We start from the raw sequence: 25,435 nt of genomic DNA, 5'->3' as shown, positions 1-25,435 counted from the left end.
GAATTGCCCACCCTAAATTTGATATATACTTGCTTCACGTGTGTGTTTGCACTTGCGATCTAAGCATAATTATAAACAGAAAGCTAAACAAGCTAATTAATTATCAACTTAGAAAACAGAAGGAATTAAAACATAATTATAATTATGAATCCTCGTTCTTAACAGTACTTGAACTCCCATATATACATTTCCATAAAACAAAAGTAAACTCTTATATTAAATGGGATAAAATCTCGACCAAATATCTATTAGGAATATGCTAATATAAAGAGTAGCTACTAGTACAGATTTCTGCCACACGGCTCTTAATTAGCTAGGAAAGAAAACTGCATGTGACACAGTAGTTAACTTACTTGGAAAATTTCAAAATGTCAGTCTCACAGCCAAGGTAATGAAATGGGAATTTCTGAGTTGATGAGGTACCCACATGATGATGATGATGATGATGATGATCAGCAAGTACTTGAGATGAAGGGTTGCATTTACTCTGATCCAGGGTGTGATGATGAGAAGCAAGGAGCTTGTCCAAGAACGACCAGTCACCGCCGTGGAACCTCTCCTGTTGCTGCATAACTGGTCCACAACCGCCTGCTGCTGACGTTGTTAGCCTCAGCAAGTTTTGAGAACACTCAATGTCCATGGTGTTTAAAGAGACATGAGGCGATATAAAGGCTGCAGACTCTTGACTGAACAACTGTGGGAGGTGAATTTGGCCATCAAACGTATAGTCGTATAGTCCTTGTACATGATTTTGTATTGGGGCAGAAGTACCACTTGCCTTCATATCATCTTCTCGACCCTCTACCTCTGGTTGGAAACCTCGACACTGGTTCTTCTTCTTGAAAACCCTGCAGACAACCCACCCATCTTCCTGCTAAAAGTGAACACGTACACTATATATTATTTCATTTAGCATGCAGAAGCATGAAGCAAAACTAATATCACTGTAAAAAAGACTAAGGTTTAGTGTCGCTCGAATAGTATCATTTTTGGGTAAAAAAAATGACACTATTCATTTTACGTCGCTTAAATAGTGTCGGTTGAAAAATGGTGCTAATTATAAGGTTTGGACTCCAGATTAGAATCGTTTATTATTTAAACAACTCTAATTAGTTAGGAAAAATTTCACTTATTGTCCTTGATCTTTCATCACTTTTACAATCACTCTTAAATTTTAAAAAATATCAATTTAATTAGTGCATCAATCTTTCAATTTTTTTCAATTTCAACTCTCCGTTAAAATTTTCTATTTAAACCAAACGGAGGAGTACGTGTCAAAATTCTTAAAGAATAAATTTCAAAGATTCTAACAAAAGAGACAAATACACTAAAATAACACTTTTTAAAGTTTAAGGGCATGATTACAAAAGTAATAAGTGAAGTTTTTCTTAAAAAAACCATTCATAAAAAAAAATAAAAAATAAAAAATAAAAATAAAAAATACAGAAGCTAATTAATGAGTTTGGCAATTAAGCTATATATGCATGGGTGTATTGTATTGTAATAATTACTTGAAGGTCGGGATTATTGTCATCGTCAAGGCGATATTCGTGCATGATCCAGTCAGTCTTTTGGCCATGAGGAGCACGACCTGTGTAGAACACAAGGGTTTTCCTCATCCCAATCCTTTTGGCAATATTGCTGAGGTGGATGGCTTTGTCCCTCCCCGTTGCCTTCCAAAACCCAGCTGTCGTTGCTCGATTTGTTCGAGTTCCAGTTGGATATTTCTTGTCCTTGTGGCTGAAGAAATACCACTCGTTCTGAGGCCCCGATCCAATTCTACATTTCTCTGCATGCATGTGTGCATATAAAACCGTACAACATTTTTAAATCAAAGTAATTAATATATTATATATACTTCATTAATTAATTAAGGATATATATATACATACTTGGAATTAACCAATACTTTTTATCCATCCCCAAACTGATTTGTTAGATTATATATATATATATATATATATATATATATATGAATATATCTGTCGATCAGTAGATCGAAGAGTTCAACGGGCCGGTGGTTCTAAGAGCTAGAGATATATATTAATTAGGGAGGAAAATACTAAAAAAGAAAAAAAGAAAAAAAAGAAAAAGAAAAAGAAATTTATGAGATACATATGAGCTCATACATGTCTCTAAATTAAACCATCTAGCTTAGCTTGGTGCCCTTCCATGCCAACCGCATCAGCCACGAGCCACCGATGATCACATCAGCCCATGGCCAGCCTTGTGGTTGGGTGATTGAGAGCCGAATTATTATTAGGCTTTTCATTAGTTTGTATTTTTGTTTTACTGTTTATTTTTTAGACCCGTTTTATCTTATTGTGGACTTTATGTTATATATTTTAGCGGGTCATTAGCTCAAGTATAATTAGGGTTAGAATTAGGGTTTAATCCCTAATATATTTAAACCTAGTTTTCTAATATTGTACGTATTCGGTTGTCTTTCCTACTCCCCCTTAGCTTTTCCCCTTCCAGGTTCTCCTTTCTCTCTCTCTCTCTCTCTCCAACTTTCTTCTAAACTACTTGTTTTCCTACATCACAACCCTAGCTAATCAACTAACCTTAAAAGCATTTAGGTTGAGATATTGGTAGTTAGTCTGCAGGCGAAAATGAAGTCAATTGGCACCCGGATATGCGGTTTGACTTTGACAAACTACCTGCCGATCGAACTTAATTCTAAGCGTGTGCCAATAAAGTCGTAATTACGTACACCTTCACAATATTAATTAGTATCTAGAAACCCGGAGAGGAGATCGATGAGCATGATATATATATATATATATGGATCTAACCTTTAAGATCCCAAGGCTCGAGTTTGTTGAGATCCACCTCCCTGATAACATCAAGATCGATGGCTTCATAGGAGACCTTCTTCCTTAGATAATAGTAGAGAAGCTCCTCATCTGTTGGGTGGAATCGGAATCCTGGAGGAACTGTCACTTGTCCATTCCCTGCAGGCATCATTGTCTTCGATCTATCTATCTCCCCCCTGAAAAACAAAGCATATATATTAATTAGCAGAGACAAATTACATGCATGCACAGACACAACCTTCGACTACTCTCGACAACCATGTCTTCCATCTACTCCATCGATAAAGTCTATACCTAACGCATAGAAAGTATATATATGCTACGTTGATAATAATTAATCAGGTCCATATCATGGGAAAAAAAATTACATGGAAACAAAAAGGAGCTTAGAAGTCCGTCTAGCTTGTCCCTCTAGGAAAAGCACATACTCCCCACATATATAACGAAAAGTACAAATTAAATAAGGAAAAAAGTTGGCTCTTTTACGTAGCAATGGAGGGGTAGGTCATGAAAAGGCTGAAATTAACATATATATATATATATATATATATATATATATATATATATATATATATATATATATATATATATATATATATAAAGCCAAATTTTAAAATGATGATATCATATGGAAAAAAACTATGTATTGAACTTTTCTTTCATATATATATGGAAGTATCATTTATAATACTTGAAACTTTTCATGCATTTAATTATGACATTTTCTTTGAGTACTCTCAAACGTAAGGAACTGAAGAGATCCTGCAAGTATTATATATATATATGCCACCATATTCTGCCCATCGATCGCCTAAATTTAGGTGATATTTCTGCAAGATCTTGAAAGGAACATCTTTGCTAAGATCCATATATAATTGTATATCCTAAAACCTTAAGACATGCCCTTTTAATTAGTATTCTCCAACAGAGTAAGAACCGTACCCTAAATTGCAGAAGTGATACAGGAAAATCTTAAACAATATTTGCTTTGTTGCACAAAGAGATGAACTCAACTACTCCCCAACCCCATCAAGAAGCAAAAGGAAAGGAAAAAAAAAATCTATTATATTTCGTTGAAAGAAAAACAAATGAATAAACAGATTCATCCATAAAAAAGTTGCATGAAAGAGAAAGAGGGTGTGGGGGGGAGGCGAATTCGCAAGCTCTTTGTTCATCTCTTGCACTGCAGCTCAACGAAACAACTGTAAAGTCTCATCAAGTAGTAAGAAAGAGAGAAGCCGAAGATTTCCATGGGAGAAAAAAAATGGCAAAAATGAGTGACAAAGATTAAATAGCAAACCTTAATTTGCAGTAGAAAACTTTTTGCTTTGTAGCAAAGAACAAAGACAACCGGCCACAGCAGCAAAGCAGACAGCGGAGGCTTGAGGCTGCCAATATCTTGGCTTCAAGGGCACGGCGTGGGGTTAAAAGAGAGAGAGAGAGAGAGAGAGAGATGTGTTTGGATCAGTGCAAAGCTTTAGGACTGACTGACAAGAGGAAAAAGGCACAGAAATAAAGGAAAATTTATATTAATATATTATAGTTTTAGAATGCGGGCGCTATTTCTTGTTCTGACGAGGGCTATATGGATTATGATCAAAAGAGTGTTTTGGTATTATTACCCAAAAAAAAACAAAAGAAAAAAAGAAAAAAAAAGTCGATATTTTGGGAAATGTCCGTTGAATGGGAGACCTTAGTCCAGAAAATCGCCTCATTAGGATGAAGAAAATCTGCTAATTAACTAACTGTCAATTACTAATTGATCATGAACCTCTTTTATCTCTTAACTCTAGCTAAGCTTGTTTTAAATATTTTTTTTATTTAATTAATTCCTGTGTTCGCATGCAGTACTGTAATCTATCTGTCTTCAATTATATATGCACACACAAGGTCAGAGTCAAAGAGGAATGAAGGAACTTTCCCTTTCATTCCATTATTCCACCCTCTTATTTAATTTTTCGGTTTAATTAATTAATATTATCCTTTTTTTATGCTACTTTTCTGATCTTAGCCTCAGATTAAAAAAAATAAAAAAAATTCTTCTTCTTTAGGCTTTCCTTGCGAGAGCCGGTTTTCGATAATCGATAATATATGAGTTTTAGCAAAAATTTGTATGAAATTGATTAAGAAAATAGTAATTGGGTTCAAGAACTCTGATAATCGTGTTCACCAAAGTGTGAAATTGCATCAAATTCAGTGTCAGTGTGAAACAGGGGAGTTGTTTTAGATATTCAAAACCCACACATTTGTTATTACTTAATTATTAAATTAATCACCCCCATTATATTGCATTCTTTTGGTTTTGGGCGCTGCGAATAATGAATCATGATTCCGGATCCTAGGTAGACCTTAAAATATGAGGAAAATAAAAAATACCATGAACCCCACAAAGGTAATACTCTATAAATCATCATAATATTTAGATTTTAGCATTCTGTTATACAACTTGATGATATGACAGTAAAAATTAACGTTCGAATTAGCATTTGTAAATCTTTTTTTTCTTTTTTTTTCTTTTTTGTAGAAAAAAAAAATCAAGTACTGATTTTAATTGTTAAGTCATCTTATTTGAATTACTCATTTCTTTTTCTTTTTTTTTTAAAAAAAAAAAACAGTAATGCTATCTATTATACGATTGCCATACAACTTGATGATGTAGCAATGAGAATCAGCCGTTGTAAGAAAGAAAAAAAGAAAAAAAGAAAAAAAAGTTGATTTTCACTGTTACGTCATCTCAATTGTATGTATGGTAGTTGTATAACAATCTACTAAAAAGTACATTTTGATGTGGGTCACATTCTGTCAAAATGCACTGAACGTACACCTAATTGATGTATAAATAGCATTACTTGTCAAGCATAATGGAAGCCAACAGAAAGGCAGATATATGTATCTTGTTCTAAATTAACAAACATTATTATATATAATTAAGTACACCCAAAATGTATCTCTCATACGTACGTACATTCACCAAAAAAAAAAAAAAAAAAAGAAAAGAAAAGAAAAGAAAAGAAATTGAGAAATGACATTAATTGGTGGGTTTGGCACGTGAGGAGGGTTTGGATGAGAAAAAGCAAAAATCCGCAAAGTCCGCGGCATTTACACGTGGTGATACGACACCGTACACAAATCAAGGCCTCGGTTAGCTTAATCAATATTCAAATACACAAAAGCCCGGATCAGGATGGCTTTTTGTTTCGCCCCACCGATCGAAGGGATTCCCACGCAACCCTCTCTCTCTGTTCCTGGTCAAACACGCTGAAGAAGAAGAAGTAATTAAACACCATTTATTTATATATATACGTACACGACATTTGCATATAATTACTAGAGTAACCATATTGCTTCAACGTAGCGCAATGGCAGATTAGATACATATATGTATTTATTTACACAACACAACTGGCGCCGTTGCCTTCACGAACACTACACATGCATATGAACATTAACTTTCTGGCTTAAATGAGAGATGGGAATCCTATGGCTAGCTGCTTATACGTATTACATAATATATATATATATATATATACACATGTTGAGATGAGTTGTAGATTGTTAATCAACTTAAGGGGCAAGCTAGCTAGCTTCCAACTGATCGAAAATATCTTATTCTCATTCCTAATTATATGCCAATGATATGAGCGTTGAATCCGTCGTTTCTACGTCACATATCTTATCTTTAGGATTCATTTCATCAAGTTGTTGTCTTACTACGTACTCTCAATCTGCATCATCAGCTACTTGCAAAGTAGCAATTAGGATTGTCAATTTTTTACACGACTCGTGAATTCAACATGCAATTAATAAATTAGGGTTGGTAGTCTGATTCATTTAACTAAATAGGTTGAGTTAGCGTGCGTTCACACGACCTGATGAACCTGACACGTAAACACAAATTACTACCAATCAAACCAAATCATGGATATATAAGAAATACAGATCAATGTCTTCGCGTGTAACATTTTGCATAAGAATTACATTGAACCTTTTTTCTAGGCTCTAGAGTTGCATCCAACCTAATCATGCATATCATATATGATATGTACATAAAAAGCTAACCTTTTTCTAGGCTAAAGCCTTCCAATGCTTTACACTCTCACTCAGAGGATCTGGCACTGCAGCAGACCATGAAGTCAAATCTGGCAAAGGTCCTGTCAGTGCTAGATAATTTTCACCACATCTTTTTGGCATTCTCTTCCAGCTTAACTGCATTAGTCAAATTTCAAACCATGAGCTTTCTTCGTCTGTCTAAGGTGTGCACTGGACATTAGTAACAAGCAAAGAAGAAAAACTAAGGGTGGAAAAAATAGCCGATCCAATGGTTTTGCCGCCAGATCTAGCAATCAGGTGAAACATCTCGTACCCCCACCACCAGACTAGGTGGTAGGGTCAGATTGGCGGAACCCTGCTGCCTGCAAGATCTGGTAGCAGGGTTCCCCCAATCTGCAACACCGTTTATACTGATAAATCAACGGACCACTTATCCATGATTATCAGTGTCAGCACAATTCGGGAGTCTTGTAGTAGTTGGCCGGTGCGGGGTTTATTTCTGGTGGCCCCCTTCAATTCAGCCATTGGAAAGGAACGGCAACCAACCCAAGGGGGTCCATGCGGACCCCTAAGAAAAACAATAACCACAACAACAAAAGCACATCATAAGTTACAAATGTATAAAGATGCATGCGCCATAATAATCAATATTAACAATTCTTTGGAATGATGAGCCACGTTATGCAAACTAGCTATCTCACTTACACCAGCTTAAGCAGGAAACTGCAACCTTCTAGCATTGGGGAAACTTTTAATTATGAGGTATGAAGAACCCTCTAGCATTCTTATATTTTCCCTCCACAAGCTAGCCCATTGAAGCTTGGTATTCTGGTTTGCAAAGTTGAGTCCTAACTATTATAAATTACCTATGGGTCTTCTAAAATCCTGTTTGTCTATCCTGTTTCTGAATATCCCTTAAATTTCTTTTGGATCTAAATAGCTTTTAAACCTTAAAAAAGAAAAAGACAAAAATCCCTCTGAGACTTCTGGGGCATTTATCCACTTCAGTTCAGATGTAGGATTGGAAATTTCTTCCGCCGCCTGGTGCTATCGTCTTACCACACCTCTAATGGGGTTTTCCCTGCCACCTTAAGCATATGGGCAGGTATGGGGTATCCTACTATAAGTAAAACTAGTGAGCATCTTTTCCCTGTATTTTTTTCTCCATATCTTGGACCCGTTGAAGGTACTCCTAATGGGTTGAAAATAATATCAACAGTTGATACCCTTGTTTCCATGCCTACTTCATCACCTACTAAACTTCTACATCCCCAATAACAAATTTCGATTATCTGAAATTTTTGTTAAAATTATTTAGTTTGAATTTTTCCTTTTACTAATTCTTTTAAGGCTGTTCCAAATTTCAATTCAGTAAGCACCATTTTTAGGCTGTTTGGGATTACTTCTAGAAATTTAGGCTGTTAGGACGCAGCTGGACAAGAATAAGTTTATTGCATAAGGCAAGGATGGAACCTCCTGATTAAAGCCAAGGACGGTTTAGGATGAGGACGGCAAATAGGTGGCCCATACCAAATCCAACATGTTACCAACCTAATCAGACTCTAATTCTACAACACTTTCCTACCTGATGCACCCTAATCTGTCATCACTTTTTGGCAGACCCTCTAGTTTACTCCTAGTTAAAAATAAATAAATAAATCTACATATTGGATTTTACATGTAAATTACACCAACCTTTCTTGAAGTATAAGGAAATGTCAAGGACTTACTTCATACATTCATTTTTGAAACTCAGGTCCCTGAGGTTTGCGATACATATAACAGATATACTATGTCATTAATTTGTCGTTACCTACATTGACAGAATATTTTGTTTTCAAAATAGATTTCCCTATAAACTAACAAATGAGTGAAAAAAAATAGGCCATTCTTGCTCAACTGCAATTAAATGAGTTGAAAAATTAGAAAAACAAACTGCCTTAGGGGGTTGAATCTCATTTTCGAACTAGGAAGTAAGTCTCTGACATTTCCCAAAACCTTGAGGAAGGTTGTTGTAATTTACCCTAATCTTAATCTTGTTAACCACAAAGTAAAGTCCACTTATTTAGTTTTAGCCTTGCCAACCATTGATTCTTCAATCTCTAAAGAGAAACACCACAGATATAATCAAGTATCAACCTTTCTCTAGTTTCTTGGTTCTTAACATTTTCGGGGTTTATTGGGTCATGCCAAGTAACATCCTAAAGCTTCTTCATTACAGGAAATTTCAAGGGTAGGGACACTTCAAAGAGGCAATTTGGAAAGTTCTTCCCGCTCTATTAATGTGGAACATTTGAAGAGAAAGGAATCGGTGCCTCTTTGAGGATAGCGAGTCTAATGTGTTTTTTTCAAAAATCGTCATTTCTGAGATCTCTTTTGGATTGGGTTATTGTAAATGTTCCTAATTTTGACTCAAAGGATCTAGTAGATTTGATTTGTTTTTTAAATTGTAGAAGCCTTTAGGGTATTCGGTTCTCTTGTATACTTTTGGTGTACGAGGGTTTTGTCATTCATTTTAAAAAAAAAAGAAAAAAGAAAGAAAAACAAATCTACAACAAAAAACATGGTCCTCAGTTAGATTCTAAAAGTCACATCTACAACCACTACAAACAAATATCATGTCTCGTCTTCTCTTTCTTTGTTTCTTAAACATTAAATTGGCCTTACAGCCTAGGGCCTGTTAGATGTCCGATCAAAATTTAATTGTTTTATTGTGTTTTGCATGTAATTTTATGAATGGCCACAGAATGTCAACCATCATAAAAAAGAAGTGTTTCATGTATTTTTTGTTGGAAAAATACGATTGGAACTATCCAGTTGCATTGGACAACAAAACAGATCCTAATCTTTTTGTGACTTTGCCAGTCAACAGACCGACAAAAAGTAGCTCACCCTTTTAAATTTCTTTCGTAATAGGAGAAGACCTTTTCCACATTTAGGATATATGGATAAGCAACAATTAAAGATCTTTAGATGACTTGTAAAACAAGATTATATGTTCTGTCAATATTAATTTGAAAAAGGGCAAGATTATTGTAAAACTCTTGAAGAAAGATCAGATGCAGCAACAGGGTAATCAAATGAACATAATATTTTAAGCAGAAGAAACCCTACTTGTCCAGGAAAAGCTTTTGATAGTGCCTTGACAGTAGAATTTTGCACCCAGGTTCCATCAATTGAAGAAGTTTTAGGATAAAGTGTTTCATCCATCACAACAGATGCTTCATCCATGCCACCACAGTTCACCATGATACGACCGTTGGGCATCAATTTATCATTCAATTCTAACCAAGTTGTGACCTGCCAAAGCACTCAGAAAGCAAGGAAAAACCAACAAATAAGTAAATGTGGGAAACATATTCAAGTACGCCAAGCAATGGTTGTAGATGACAAGAGAAAAACTGACCTATAGGTAATCAGATACATCAGAGGATACTACAGTGTACATCCTTGGCTCAAAATGAAAATGATCGCAGTGGAGTATACCAAACAGTTGATGATATGATTGAAACTTTCAGCAAACTTAAATCTAGACGTGCACTAGTATCGTGTTGGAAAACACAATGCTTGTTTGAACCAGAAATATCAAACCTCATAGACCAAGACACAACATCAAAAGCCAAGGCCCAACTATTCATGTAATGATACGAGATACATACCTCTTGCAACTGTGGCAATACTTTTCCGTCAGAAAACAAGTCAACAACAATGCCTGATAATAATTGCAAGCACAAGTTATTGAAACAAAAGAAAGCTAACTAAAATATTCCTGGTATTGCAATAAAAATCCCTGCTTCACCTTTTTTTATATTAATTTATTTTTGCTTCTTTTGAGAATAGTAAAGAGGTTCACTAACAAGGCGCACAACCCATCCAGAAGCATACAACAAAATACCCTAAAACACAATTATATTTCCTAAATTCAAACCATTCAAAAGCTTCGAAAGGAAGAGGAGGTGAAATACATAATACAAAAAGCAATCCACACAAGGATCTCACCAGCATATCCTCCAGACACATTAACTGACTGTGAAAAGGCATCGCCAATATGTACATTGAGTATACCACCAGCTAGAGTAAGTTTCTCAAGATCTGACAGCCCAAGATATTCTCTTGCTTTATCAATCAACTGAAATGCAAAAATCAGGTAAAGATGCAGTCACCTGTGAATAAAAAAACCTTTGAAGCAATTAACTAATGCAGATATGATATCCTTGCAATAAAACATTTGGATTTAGTTAAAACAATTAAGATCAATGTAATACACATAACATCTGATGTCAGACTCATACCTGACATATTTTTTTACCCGTCTTACAGAGTCAGAAAATTAGCATATTATGATCGTATTTGATCCTGTAGCTAAACCCAAAACATCCCTTCAGAGCTGACAGAAAACTAGACAACCCATACAATTATAACCATCTGAAATGATTTTTTTTTTTATAAGTAAAATATGTCAGGTATGAGTCTGACATCAGATGTTATGTGTATTGCATTGATCTTACCATCTGAAATGATTATAACTTCCTTTCTTATACCATTACCATGCTTCATATTGCAATAATGGCCATACTTGTACTTACACCTTTACTAGGAAAAGAAAAACAAATAAATGAAAAGCCCCGCTAAATCCTGGGTTTTCAAATCCTATGATTAGTAAATTCCCACAGCTGATAAATTGCACATTAAGAATGCTATACAAAATTGGACCATAATATCCTATTTAATGCTTCTCTATCACACGCAATAGATTACTTTTATATAGTAAGTTGAAATAATATAAATACAGCTTAGTACTGTAACACTCCGGTCCCACATTGGGAATATGAGTAGCTAGAATAAAATGGGTAGTTTATAAAGGCACTCATGGGTGCTAAGTCACACATTACTTACTAGATAAAATTAACATTTATAAGTGATTCTATGAAAGCTCAAAATTGACCAGTTTTTTTTGGAGCGAAAGCATATATTTGGCTCGTGTTTTACCCATATTGTTACAATTGATATCAGAGTAGCCTAGTAACACCATGTGGCGATGAAGCACTGCATGACATAGATCTTGACGAAGATGTCAAAGATTTGAGTGGGGGAGATTATGACACTACATAAAGCTAATTCCACATTGGGAAGATGAATTGCCCACATTGAGTGGGTGGATTACAAAGGTACTCAAGGGTGCTAAGTCTCATATTGCTTACGTACTAGGTCAAACTGAGCTTTATAAGTGATTCTAAGAAAGCTTCAAATTAACTAGTGCAAATGTGGTAGGCGCTTTCTCTGGGTTGTTACAGGTACAGTGTTCGTAAAATGGAAATAGAGCATATGCTTCTTGAGAGAAGTCCTATGATATCTTGTTCACTGTTTTAAAGAAATACCCTAGTAGGAATAACTAGGTGGTTTAGTATGTAGCATATAGAGTAGAAAAATAAATCTCAAGGATTCTGAATTCCAGTATTTAGACCTCTTAGTCCCAACTTTTTGCGTTTACACATGATAGTAGTTCGAGTTACTAGTAAGTTTTAGAGGTTTTTACATATATGAAGTATGTCCGTGATGTAGAACAAGCGCTATGTGAACAATACCCATGACGCATTGACGCTGTATGAGTAGCATGCATGAACAGTGACGTGAATAGTAGCCATGAATATATTTTTATTTTCTGCTTGTGAATCTTATGAAAATATGGCGGTTTAGGGTTTTAGAGAAAGAATTGATCTAAATTTCTAGGGCTTGCTAGAAAATTTTGCAAATTTCAAAGGAAAACTACAATAAGAAAGGCAAACCTAATATCACATCTAGGATTCTTCGGCATCACACCTCAGATGGTTGCATCACACAATCTGTAAAGCAATAGTTGCTGGAATTTTTATCCATTTCAATCATTTTTTTTTTTTATAAGTATATGTCAAAAAAAGCGCAAAGAGACGCAACCCAAAGTACACATGATGTATACATGATATCTCTAATTCAAAGAGAAAAAAGAGCACATTTCTAAAAAATCAGAATAAAAACACTCAGACATAGACTATATCGTCACTCTCCACATGAATAAGGTTTGTATCACCAACTTCTTCAAGTTAATCAAACCAGTCTCACAATCTTCAAAACTACATGCATTTTGTTCCTTCCATAGACACCACATCAAACACAACAGAGTCATTCTCCAAATCGACATCAACAACCAGTTGCCCTTTTGCCCCCTCCAACTCCCCAACATCTCTTTCATTGATCGCGGCATTACTCACACAATAGCAAATAGTTGTAAGATCATACTCTACAATTCTGTAGCAACCATACAATGCAGGAACAAATGATCAATGGACTTTCCACAAATCTTATGATAATGATTGAAAATTTTGCAAATTTCAAAGGAAAACTTCAATAAGAAAGGCAAACCTAAGTATCACATCTTGGCATCACATCTCAAATGGTTGCATCATACAATCCATAAAGGAAAAGTTTTTTTATCCTTTTCAGTCACCATCACATAAGAAAACATTTACATTAATACATTTATAGGCATCTAATGCCTAACCCTAATGGACTTGGACGCCTTAGGCTTTAACTACTAAGCCCAAACCAAATAACTAATGAAACCTAATACTGAATTTTTTATTTTTATTTTTATTTTTATGAATATTAATGATATTATTGAAAGAAAAGGGCAAAGCCCTTGTACACGAAAGTATACAACAGAGCTGAATATCCTAAAGACTACTACAATTTAAAAAAACAAATCAAATCTACTAGATTCTCTGAGTCAAAATTAGGAACATTTACAATAACCCAATCCAAAAGAGATTATAGAAAGGAGGAATTTTGAAAAAACACATTGGACTCGCTATACTCAAAGAAGCACCGATTCCTTTCTCTTCAAATTCTCCATATTAAGAGAGCATGAATAACTTTCCAGATTGCCACTTTGGGGTGACCCCTCCCTCGAAATTTCAGCAATGAAGTAGTTCTAGGATGTTACTAGGCATCACCCAAGAAAGCCTGAATATGTTAAGAACCAAGTGCTAGAGATCAGTAGTATACTCGCAGTGGATGAGAATGTAATTTAATAGTTTCCTCATTCCTTTCGCAAAGGCAACATCAATTAGCTAGAGAGAAACCCCGCCTTCTAAGGTTCTCCACTGTAAGGATTCTACTCCTTAGCTGTCCATAAGAAGAAAGCAATGCGAGGAGGGCCTTAACCTTCCAAATACTTTCTCAAGGGAATGAACCATGCTCACCTGACTATAACATTTTATAATAGCTCTTCCTTGCAAAACCATGGCTGCTAGATGGTGTCCACAACATACAATCCACTTCTCCCGGATGAGTTTTCAAGGACTATAATAAATTGACAAAGGAGTCAATAGATTCTAGTTCCTAATCATTGGCTACCCTAATGAAGCTTGGATTCTAGTGGATAGGGGAAGAGGTCCAAGTAGTCTAACACTAAGACCTCTTTGTTATGGGCTATGGAATAAAACCCAATAATAAAATTAAGTCCAAATACATTAAAAAAAATAATAAAAAAAAAAAAAAAAAAAAAAAAAAAAAAAAACCCTAATTAGACTTTAATTATGTTATGCAAGCTCCCCAAGTAGGCTCCACATCATCTAGCATATGCCAAATTAAAGTTTGGTCAGTGGAAGCATCTTTTCCACGCCTTTTATAAACTTTATAAGGGTACTACCACTTGTCTCCATCAGTCAATGCATGACATATTGAAATATTATATGAAATCCAGCTCAATGCCTTCCAATTATTAGAAATTTTGGGCTGGATAACTAGCACATCACAAGAGGTCTTTTCTAGGCTTCCTTTTGAAAATTAGTTGACAATCAATATAATTTCTGGCATCTTCAAGCTCGAAGTAGGTCCTGGATCTTTTTATATACATATCATCTTTTAACAGACAAGTTGACTGGTGGAGTCTGAAAATCTAAAGTGCATCCTGACAGTAACTGACTAACTGCATGACAAGTCTCCTATGTTGTTAATTTAAATATTCCGCCATCTCTACATCCTAAAGAGGAAAAAAAGAAACACAACCATAATCCAAGATGAAAGTTAATTTATCAGGAAGAAAGCAGATCATGATGGAAACCATCATATTTTCAAATTATATACATAGATATAAATGAATTTGGAAAGATACTTAATGTCCCTTACAATTGCATCAATCTCCCAGCCATCAAGTTGCAATGAAGGCCACAAGTCGAGCATTAGACGAGCAGTAGTTCCACCACCCTAAAACAGAATAATATGACTTCACAAATGAAATTGCAAGTATGGTTCATAAAAATATTATATTACTATAACTTCAAAGAAGATTTCCATGTCATTCCAAAGACTTACCAAACCAAAGATTGCGATGGGACCTTTTGGAACAATAGCTGGCAAGCTAGCGAACTCATCCTGTATGATTCAACATATTAGAGAACACATGGAAGGGATGTAATTTTTTTAATTTTTAATTCAAACAAGCACGTGCACATAAAAAATTACACACACAGAGACACATATATTTTACATAATAGACAGCAAGTGAGAGAAGATGAGCAGGATGTGACATCCTTACAGATCCTTTCTTTCTCGCAATACAAAGAATTTGAGAATAATGACCAAGTAATGTTAACTTGGAAGTAATTTAACCAATTGAATGATGAATGGATAGCTGAGATCAGTGGTATAATATATTATTTCCATTTCCCTCCAAATGCATAAACAGCATAAATTTTGTCATAAATTTAGTTAAGGCAGAAAACCATGTAAATTTACCAGTCACTTATCATCTGCATGGCAAAGTCAAAGTCTCTGCAACATAATGCAATAACAGGAAAAGTTCAAGGCAAGGAAAGCATGACCAAAGAAGCATGTGATAGCTGATTAGAAAGGACATAAATCTTTGTATTGTGATTGACAAAAATAGCTATAGATTCATACATAATAAAGTCATTTGTGTTAATCAATCTGACCAATGTTTTTATATATGGAAAATTCACTAAGTCTTGATTGCAATGAATATTCTCCTAAGTCAGCTGTCAGTGGAAGAGAAAGAAACATGTCCTCAACCTTCAGATGTGAACATTTTTGCCACTCAAAAATCCATAAAAAAATTCTTGTTAAGAAGAAAATAGTTAGAGGTATCCCAAGAAGTTACTCCACCTAAATTTTTGGTTTATAGCATGAAATCACCATGCTATGGTATAGTTGGGTCTAAAACCTATGACAGAGCAATCTTTGAGTAATGATTCATAATCAGATTTGTATCTAGATGGATAGCTCATCAATGCCTGTGACAAGAAGAAGAAACATAAGTTGTGGGAACACTGCCTAAAAATGGTTAATCAGTCATGATCAATTCTCTCTCTTCCCCAGGTCCTCTGCTCTTTTCACTCACTCCATCACCTTCATGAAAGGTATCTCTCGTGTCCTCTGCTCTTTCCACCCAATTTATCATTTTCGTGAGGTGTGTTACCTCACCCTCTCTAACATCTGACCTGAGTACCTTCCATGGACTTTGGAATTATTTTTCATATAACCACTGTCACAAGCAGTTCTCAAAATAAACAGGCATATTTTTCATCATTCAAGACAGCCAAGTCATTAACCACACCAAAAAGGTCCTGAGGACAAAAGACACAACTACGGAGAGATTCTCTGATGAGCAACAGAACTAACTTTAAAGATTTTCTCCAGATTATGCCCAAGCTTTTTATCCACAACCACGGATTGACTCCAACTTTAAAATAATAATAATAATAATAAACAAATAAATAAATAAAATTAAAAACTTTACCTTAATACTAGAAAGAGGCAATGGAATGGAGACAGCAATTTATATACACAAGATCATTCATAATGGAGAATACAATGGAATGGAGACAACAATTCATAATGCACTTTCATAACAGAAATAAAATGCTGGAGGTCTGTAATTGAACGGCTGAACAACCACCAGGAGGTTTACCAACTGATGATGGATATATGTTTGTGCAGACAACTAAACATGGTTGCTTGGTGACAGTAGTTGACTACTTTCTGGTTGTTATTGAACGTACACTTCTATCTAGGTAAAAGCATCATTGGTAAAATTCAGAGAATTTGTAATAAGAATATCAGAAACAATATAAAAACCAGTACATAATCCACTGGCCCCTTACACTTTCTCCAAGTACATTGCTCTTAGAAGAGACATAGGACTTGATTAGCGGTAGGCATTGTCCTTTTCTCATCTTCCTTTTCTTTTATGTTTTGAGTGCTAAAGCCTCAAGAAAAGCAAGTTTGAAAGCCTCAGGATCAATCTTATCGTCCTCAAGATCAACATTTCAAATTTAAAAAAAAAAAAAAAAAAAAAAACTACAATCAAGTATGTGGTGAGAGCTATGAAAAGGTAGAAATCTAACACAAGACGAACTCTTTTTACATCACCGATATCTTTCTTTTTGGTAAAAACTACATTATAGATATTTCTGTGACAGCAATAAAACCAAAACCAGAAGGAGACACAATCTCATAAGTTCCACAATTCATTCGAGAAATATACCCACTTCGCAGCAATTATGTGCTTTCAAGTATCATGTTACATAGATGAATTGCACAAGATAGCGAACTTTCCAAGAACGATATACCGGGTAGAAAATAAAGGAACAAAAAATCAGTAGAGAAGCTGACATACCCAATAGGAACCAGTCCATTTACGGTCCTTGTAAAGAATGCTATGGACATTATCTGCGTGCATCAACAAAGTAAAACACAAATAAATAGCTGGATCAAAACTCAAAAGGGCTCTGCGTGTGTGTGCGAGAGAGAGAGATAGAGAGAGCATACGAGTAGAGTCGAGAAGCAGCATCCTGGAACTCGGAGTATCGACAATTACAATATCGTTGAAACTGCTTCTCAAAGCCGCCAGTACTTGAAAATCTTCTGCTTCTCCATCTTCTTGTTGGGCGTCCCTGGCCAATGAAGCACAACGGCACTTCGCTGCTTTGGCCTTCAGTTTTCCGACAGAGCATCTAGAGCTCCAAACTTGTAGTGAAATTGAATTGTAAAAGTTGGGACGAAAAGTGAAACACCCATTTCTTTTCCCCTCACTGATAACTTGGCGAAGCCCCAACTTCGTCAACTCCAATACATTTCCCTGACATTTGTGTATGTGGGTATCTCGCCAGGCGTGCATACATTGTTCCATAACGAGGCCAAGCAGAGACAAGCAAGTACAGTTATCCACACTCCCACATCCCCAACCCAAAGGCCCTATCCTGTGCAATGAAGCGGGAATTCCTCCAGACCAAGAACCAACCACAAAAATAAGAATTTTTTTTTTTTTTTTTGATGAATCACAAAAATAAGAAAAATGTAGAAATAGCCTTTCTAATTGCTCCGTTTATTTTGACGTAAAATGGTTTTTATCATAAAATAGTTTCAGATAAGTCATTTTTCAGAAAAATATTTTTCGTCGAAAGCATTTTCCAATATTTAGCGCGTACGGAAAATTACAAATATTTTTTTATATTTTCATTCAATCATATTAACTTATAAAAATCAATTTTTATTCACAACATATAAATATTAATGTAAAATAATATAAAAATCGTCAGTGATGAGATTTCGTCACTGACCGGCAAGATTCCGACCACTTCTACCAGATTTCGGCTACTATTGCCAAAATTCGGACAGTTTCGTCAGAATCTGGGTTGACCAGATTCCGTTGAAAGTGGCTGAAATTTGGCCATTTGTGTCGGAATCTGGCAGAATGGCCAGAATCCAGCACAGAACGGCCCGAAGCCGACCATTCTGGTCGGAATCCAGCCAATAGGCCGGGATCTGGCCTCGCCAGATGGCCGGAATCCGACCATTCTGGTCACTAGAATCTGGGCTGACTGGATTCTGGCCAAGGTGGCCGAATTTCGGTCATCAAATCCAGCGACAGTGACCGGAAGTTGTCAGATTCCGGCACTGGCCAGATTCTGGTGGTGGTCGACTGCGTCGTTTAATAGAGGGTCGAATGGGTCTGCCATTTGATGAAAATGATTTACGATTTTAAAAAGTGTTAGTTTATTAGCTACATTTTGTTGACAAAATCACTACCATATTAGTGTGCTGCTATAACAGGGATGTCGTATTTATTCAGAGGCTTCAGAATATTCAAAGGTTTTTTTCTCAACATGGAAAGCCTTAATATAACAAGTTTAGTGTCACAAATATCAAGAAATGCAATTTCCGGAAGTCAATGAAGATTCTGACGCACTTACAACTCAGCAAAGGTGGTTCCCTTATTACCGTCCGGACGACTCAGATGAAGCGTCCAGAATCCCACCAGTGTTCGAAGAAATGTCCGAACACCTCAGCAGACACCAACCACAGGGAACTCATGTTCGCACAGATGTCCGGACAGCCCACCGAACACCAACTCCCGAGAGTACCTGTTCGCACAAGTGTCTGAACAGCAAATTGAAGGTTGCGAATAGTGAAGACAGCATGCAACCGTCCGGACGCTAGGGCTATGCCGTCCGGACTCGATGGCTGAAGATTAATGAAGAAGCGCGTGAGATCGCGTGAAAAGAAGTCGGTTGCTCCTTGCCGTCCAGACGTCCACTGTCTTAGTCCAGACGCCGCTCAGAGAACTCCGAATTAGAATGTTATTAGGTCTTCTAAAGCCTATATATAAAGGTCTCTAGGCATGTATTCTTTAAGAATTCGATATTGAATTCCATTGTACTAAGAGATGGTGTTTAGGCAGAGATAGTTAGATTTGCTAGCTCTCTTAGAGTTTCATTTGTGTGATTTGATCAACCCATTGAAGTCTAGTTTAGCGATGAGCCCTAAGTTAAAAGAGTCCATTGAAGACCCCTTCAGACAGGAGGTCTAGTTGGGAAGCGTTCACGTATAGGTATGTGTCAGAGTTAAAAAGTATGACTACTGTAGTAGAGGTAACTGAGTATGAATGCTTTGTAACTAGCTTAGTCTTCTGAATAGTGAATTTCCTTGGTTTAGCTACCCCGGAAGGGTTTTTCCCTTGATAAGGGTTTCCACTTCGTCAACAAAATATTTGTCTCTTTTAAATTCCGCATTTAAATATTTTGTTACACAATTGATCACACACACACACGTTAAATTATGAGTCTTTATTTTTCAATTGGAATCAGAGCGGGTTCACTCTTATTGGATTAATTTCCTGAGTGCAATCCTTGACTCTTGATTTTATCATGTCTCAAACTCTTAATTCCGTTCATGCCTTTGATGGCACAAATTATGGCTATTGGAAAGCCCGTATGAGCATCTTTTGATGTTTGGCAGATTGTAGAATCTGGTTGGACTAAATCATTTGTAATATAGTGTGTGTGCAAGTGCAAGGTCGAATCTACAGGGGATTGTGTTATGAAAATCAATTTCTATTTTAACCTAGTTCCAAATTTTTGGAATTTTTATGCTAAATAATAAACTAAATTAAAATTGATAAAGAACATTTGATAGAAAAAACCACTAAAATTTTAGAATCCGCACTCACAAATTCATAGCAACATATTCCCATGATCAATAATATTTCCCAAAGTTCTCACAATAAAATCTTAAGTATGTTTTACTTTTGCTTCAAATCAATTAATCAAAACAATCCCATGTATCCATTCTTTATACAAATCACAAAAGAAATCCAATTTAAATCAAATCATCTAGTGTATCCGTAAATCACAACAAGATATCGAACTTAAATAAAAACATCAATTGTATTCGTAGACTAAATCACAAGGGATATCCAATTTTTTTTAAGGAAAACTACAATTTACCCCTCATGAAGTTGACACGAATTTGCAATCTTAGTACCAATGTTTCGATTGCGTCAATTGCAGTCCATAAAGTTCAAGAAATTTGCAATCCACCCCCTTCCGTCCAATTGCTTCATCTGATGAAACAGAAGTGACCCCACATGCCGCACACATGCTTTTTTTAGACAAAGGTGGACAAAAAAATGCCCTCATTTTTTCACAAAACGCTTCTCAGTCTTCCCGGCTTCTCTTTTATTTTATTCCAGGCCTCCATTTCCAATGGAAAAGGCAAAAAAAATGCAATTCCAAACCCAATGAACAGTTCCAAGGACAGAGAAGAAGAAAATAAACAAAATGAAATTTGTTTTACCCAGATCAACTTGATCAACCTGACTCCTTCTATGTCATTGTTTAACACACACAGACACAGGCATGGAAGAAATCAACAAGTTAATAAACAAGAAATGAAAAATTACCAATTTTTTTTTCCTCTTTTATATAGAAGACACTATACGTACATTAAAATAAGACCAGGCATGTTGGCATACAACTACAAGAAGATAAAATTATAACTAAAAACAATCTATATACTAAAAAAATTACCTCAAAGTAAAGAAACACTTCTTCAGACCGAATAACTGAAGAACAAGAATCCTATTCAAGAAAAGCTCTGAACTTACTTCCACTCGTACTCTTAGTTCCACAACCTCTATACAGATCATGTGGCAATACAGGGGCATCAACCCAAGGTTGCTCCGTCTGAGGGTTCAAATGAAAATAAAAGAAAATAAGTCAATAAACAAAAGAAATAAAAAGAGCAGCAAACAAATGAAGAATCTACATACTTGCTCATGTAATCCCTTGAAAGACCGTGCATGACGAAGAAGTGTTCAAATCTCATGACTTGGTCCACATGGTAACTATGTTTTGTTAGGAAATCCTTATGGCTTTGTTCACCTCTGTTTTAAAACATGAAAACAGAGGCGAACAGAAGAGCTGCTCCTTGGAGGCCTTTTCCTTCACGTCGGTGTTTTAGAACCAAACAGAGGTGTACAACCACTCAGAAAAGCTTTCAGGTTTGCGATGTGAGACCTTGTACATGGACGGTGGTGAGTTTGCATGGAGGTTAGGCGAACAAGACGACGACGTACGTGGAAGGACTTGTTTTTGTGGTGTTTTACCAAAACAATGCGTTTTTGTAACAAATGAGGGCATTTTTGTCAACTTTTGTCTAAAAAAGGCTTGTGCCACGCATGTGGGGTCACTTCTGTTTATCAGACGGAGCAATTGGACGGAAGGGGGTGGATTGTAAATTTCTTGAACTTTATGGGCTGCAATTGACGCAATCAAAACATTGGTACCAGGATTGCAAATTCGTGTCAACTTTATGGGGGTAAATTGTAGTTTTCCCTTTTTTTAATAAATAAAAACCATGCAATCAATCAAATAAAACTATATTAAATCATCAAATGTATCCTTGAATCATTAAAGATATCCAAGAATCATTCTACAAAATTGAGTTAAAGTAAAAAAAATTAGAAAATCAAACTCATTAAATTGGAAAATATTACAAACGTGAGATCAATGTTGTTAATCATAATTGGGACTTCGTCCTCAACCTTAGTTTGAGGGTTTTGAATGTCATGACTACAAACACCACAAAACCTTGAATTAAACGCATGAATATTAAAGAGACTTAAAAGGGAAAAAAAAATGCAAGAAAAAAATAGTGTAAGATGAAGACATACCAAACTGCTAGGAGGAGGAGAAACGTGAACGGCGTTGTGCCTCACTCACGCGCCTCTCAGGTTTTACGAAGAAAAAAAAAAAACAAGTTTTTTATTGGGTGCTGCTAGGGTTAGAAAAAGAAACCAAAATGATGCCTCTACCCTTGTGTAAGAAAAACATCTTATTTGCTTTCTTTGCTCAGTTCATGTACACACGACTTCATTTTTTTTTTTCTTGTAGGTCCTACGTAACAGCAAGCTTGGCTTTCCTCAATTTTTTTCTTCTTCTTCCATTTATTTTTTTTGGTCCTACACTTAACAGCAAGCTTATTGGCTTTCTTCAATTTTCCTCTATGCTGCCAATATCACGTGTATATATCCCTTCAAGCACGGCTGCTAGGTTAGGAAAAAACATTATTCTCTCCCTTTATGGTCACTTGAAGTCCCTATTGTAACTAAATAATTTTCAAGATTCTTTTTTTCATTTTGACATACAAATATGTGCATTTCATCCACTCAATTGCCCTTGTAAAATTAGAGACAGTCAGTTGAACTATCTTTGCAGCTAAGTGCTTCGTCACACATGAAAGCAATCTAACAAGGTCCACAATCAGCCGTTGATTTCCCGCTTCTTTGCAATTCCACATAAAAATCATTATTTTCTCTCATTGACCTGCAAAACACTAAAACATTAAAACTAACCAAAAACATTAGAAAATAACAAAACTAAAGGTTTAGCAAATACAAATTAAGGGGTCCAGATATACAATATTTGGCATTCATTAAAAGCTCCTTGCAGGAAGGCAAGGAGAGAACAACTATCATAGCTTACAAACCAACAACAATCTCAAGAAACAAAGACAGCACCCAAACCCAGGCTCCTATAGAAGGTGGATTCCAATAACTTTGTGGTTGTATCCCTAAACCCAAACCTTGTTAAGCATGAGACTAGAAAATGGAGGACAAAGTACCTGTTTGGTGAGAACTGGTGTTCGCCATTTGACTGAGACCAAAAAGCTTTTGGACTTTCTCTCTGCTGCTTCGCTGTGTGTATGGGAAGCGACACATCTCTCTTTCTTTATTGGGCCAATATAGGCCCAGCCCACAGTGAGATGGTGGACTCAAAACTTAATTCCCAAAGCACAAACTGCTTGACTGCCGGTAATTAAAGGAAATACTACATGCAGTCCCAAATCCACACTATGAACTGAACATTCTCTAACGTGATAGTAAAAATTATCATTGGATTTTGAATGAATCACCAACGAATTTTGGATCCAATGGTGATTTTTATAGCCACGACAGTATGTGCTTAGGAGTACATGTAGCATTTCTCGTTGATTAATGTTACAGTAGTGTTTTTTTTTTTTTTTTTTGGAAGCAAAAAAGGGTAAAGAGGGGTGATTGAAGGTTGGAACTCCCAACTTGGGCTTTACTATAGTAGGCTAATAGCATCTTACCCACTCACTGGCCACTTGTCAAGAGGGGTCTAGACAAACCTACAAAACGGAGGCTTGCAGACATTCCCTTAAGACGGATCGAGCCATAACCTAATCTCAATCCCACCAAAGAACATAATACCAATGAATATTGATTAATAGGCACGAGTTTCATCTCGTTTAGCACTATACCCCTGAGATATGATATTTGTCAACCCCATGACATAACTCCCATCCACCCCTTGCCCACGTGGCCACTTTTAATTTTTTTTAAACCCTAAAGGCAGCCTGGAGGAAACATTTTCCCCCAAATATTTCTCCCCAAGATCTCAATGTTAATCTATGTTGTTTGTTTGTTTGAAATGGGCATTGGGTGACTGGAATTTCGATAATTAGTTGATCAAATTCATTGAAGTGAAAAACTTCACGACAACTTCACTAAAATGATATCATTTAGATTGAAAATAAATCGGAACCTCATAATGATATCATCTGGATTGAATTTTCAAGAATGAAATTCACAACACCAAACTTACATGAAACAGAATAAACCCTAACCAATCCCATAAAATGCACAGATGGAGAGAGAGAGAGAGAGAGAGAGAGAGAGAGAGAGAGAGAGAGAGAGAGGTGGGGGGATTTGGGGGAAATGTTTCCCCCACACTGCCTTTAAGGTTTTTTTTTTTTAAAAAAAAAAACAAAAATTAAAATTAAAAGTGGTCACGTGGGCAAGGGGTGGACGAGATGTGTCTTGGCGTGGACAAGTATCATATCTCTATCTCTATATCCCAAGATACTCAAACCATGTTCTCCATCTAGGAGTCAAGCCCATGTTCTCCCTGTCACCAAACCAACCTCTCGGATGGAAGTCTGTTATATACTAGGTGTGTTTGGCAACACACTCCCCTTTTTTTTCTTCCTTCTTCTTCTTCTTTTTTTTTTTTTTTTTTTTTTTTCCGAAGAAAAAAAAATCAACCTCTTTTTTTTCTTATTACCAAACAACTGAGCCGTTTATAGATAGTGACTCTGTGGAATTGAACCTCCTATTCAAGTTGGCTACCAGGTGAAAAAAAAGCGTTGTGCATTTGTCACTCTCTTTTTATTACAGTAAAGATGTGATAGTTAAATGCATTAATTGCAAGTCTGTAGCATATACATTTAAAACTCTAAGAATCATCAATTCAAAGGGCATCACACACCATACGCATGTCCAGCAGTAACCTAGAGCACAAGTCTAAGAGTCTACACTTTGGATCTTGAATCGTGGTGTGGGATGTTAAGAATTGTTTTGAGATATAAAACAAGAGAAAGATATTTATCCTGAAAAGAAAAATATTAAGACTAAAGCTTCTCTGATAGAAAAAATGAACCCACTTTCGAGGCCCTCGAAACCCTACATCGCTTGATAGAAAACTAAATCAAGAACAACTGCCTTCATGGTCACTTGTGAAAATTATAAACATTTACTCAAATAGAGGATATACTTTTTCATTAAACATACATACTTTTTAATTTCATTTCAAAGTGTTTCTCAAAGAGTACAATATTAGATAGTTTCTATATTCCATCACTTCAACATCAACTCTACATAAACAACTTCTGGCCCGGCACCCATATTGCTACGTTTTACACTTAACAAA

General features: G+C 35.9%; 2 protein-coding genes across 4 annotated transcripts; both read right to left on the bottom strand.

Moving 5' to 3' along the window:
- Nucleotides 1–122: 122 nt before the first annotated feature.
- LOC133865364 (protein SOMBRERO) lies at nucleotides 123–4,314 on the bottom strand. Of its 3 annotated transcripts, none has more exons than XM_062301758.1 (4): nucleotides 4,117–4,314; nucleotides 2,796–2,992; nucleotides 1,512–1,789; nucleotides 123–874 (listed from the first exon to the last, which is right to left on the bottom strand). In XM_062301758.1, exons 2-4 carry the CDS (start codon nucleotides 2,965–2,967, stop codon nucleotides 350–352), a joined length of 975 nt encoding a protein of 324 aa, XP_062157742.1. In that variant the 5' UTR covers nucleotides 2,968–2,992; nucleotides 4,117–4,314; the 3' UTR covers nucleotides 123–349. The 3 variants fall into 3 exon arrangements, with proteins under 3 accessions (XP_062157742.1, XP_062157744.1, XP_062157743.1); XM_062301760.1 differs by having other exon boundaries at nucleotides 123–871; nucleotides 4,117–4,312; XM_062301759.1 differs by lacking the exon at nucleotides 4,117–4,314 and adding an exon at nucleotides 3,759–4,102.
- Nucleotides 4,315–5,710: 1,396 nt separating this feature from the next.
- LOC133866852 (uncharacterized) lies at nucleotides 5,711–18,143 on the bottom strand. Its single transcript, XM_062303506.1, has 9 exons — nucleotides 17,694–18,143; nucleotides 17,542–17,594; nucleotides 15,219–15,278; nucleotides 15,033–15,110; nucleotides 10,866–10,995; nucleotides 10,526–10,578; nucleotides 9,981–10,166; nucleotides 6,876–7,022; nucleotides 5,711–6,074 (listed from the first exon to the last, which is right to left on the bottom strand). The coding sequence occupies exons 1-8, from the start codon at nucleotides 18,052–18,054 to the stop codon at nucleotides 6,882–6,884; spliced, it is 1,062 nt and encodes a 353-aa protein (XP_062159490.1). The 5' UTR covers nucleotides 18,055–18,143; the 3' UTR covers nucleotides 5,711–6,074; nucleotides 6,876–6,881.
- Between the last annotated feature and the right edge of the window lie 7,292 nt (nucleotides 18,144–25,435).

This window comes from Alnus glutinosa, chromosome 4 (genome assembly GCF_958979055.1).
Source record: "Alnus glutinosa chromosome 4, dhAlnGlut1.1, whole genome shotgun sequence".
NCBI lineage: Eukaryota > Viridiplantae > Streptophyta > Magnoliopsida > Fagales > Betulaceae > Alnus > Alnus glutinosa.
The sequence above is the reverse complement of the archived record's forward strand: the minus strand, read 5'-3'. Positions and strand labels throughout refer to the sequence as shown.

Excerpts from the sequence above, each read along its gene's own strand:
- LOC133866852 (XM_062303506.1), bottom strand. The coding sequence starts at position 18,054 with ATGGAACAATGTATGCACGCCTGGCGAGATACCCACATACACAAATGT. Across the intron at positions 17,595-17,693 it reads GCTGCTTCTCGACTCTACTC|ATAATGTCCATAGCATTCTT; the intron begins GTATGCTCTCTC and ends TGATGCACGCAG. Across the intron at positions 7,023-9,980 it reads CAAAAGCTTTTCCTGGACAA|TTAAGCTGGAAGAGAATGCC; the intron begins GTAGGGTTTCTT and ends TGACTAATGCAG.
- LOC133865364 (XM_062301758.1), bottom strand. The coding sequence starts at position 2,967 with ATGATGCCTGCAGGGAATGGACAAGTGACAGTTCCTCCAGGATTCCGA. Across the intron at positions 1,790-2,795 it reads CGAGCCTTGGGATCTTAAAG|AGAAATGTAGAATTGGATCG; the intron begins GTTAGATCCATA and ends ACATGCATGCAG. Across the intron at positions 875-1,511 it reads ACAATAATCCCGACCTTCAA|CAGGAAGATGGGTGGGTTGT; the intron begins GTAATTATTACA and ends GTTCACTTTTAG.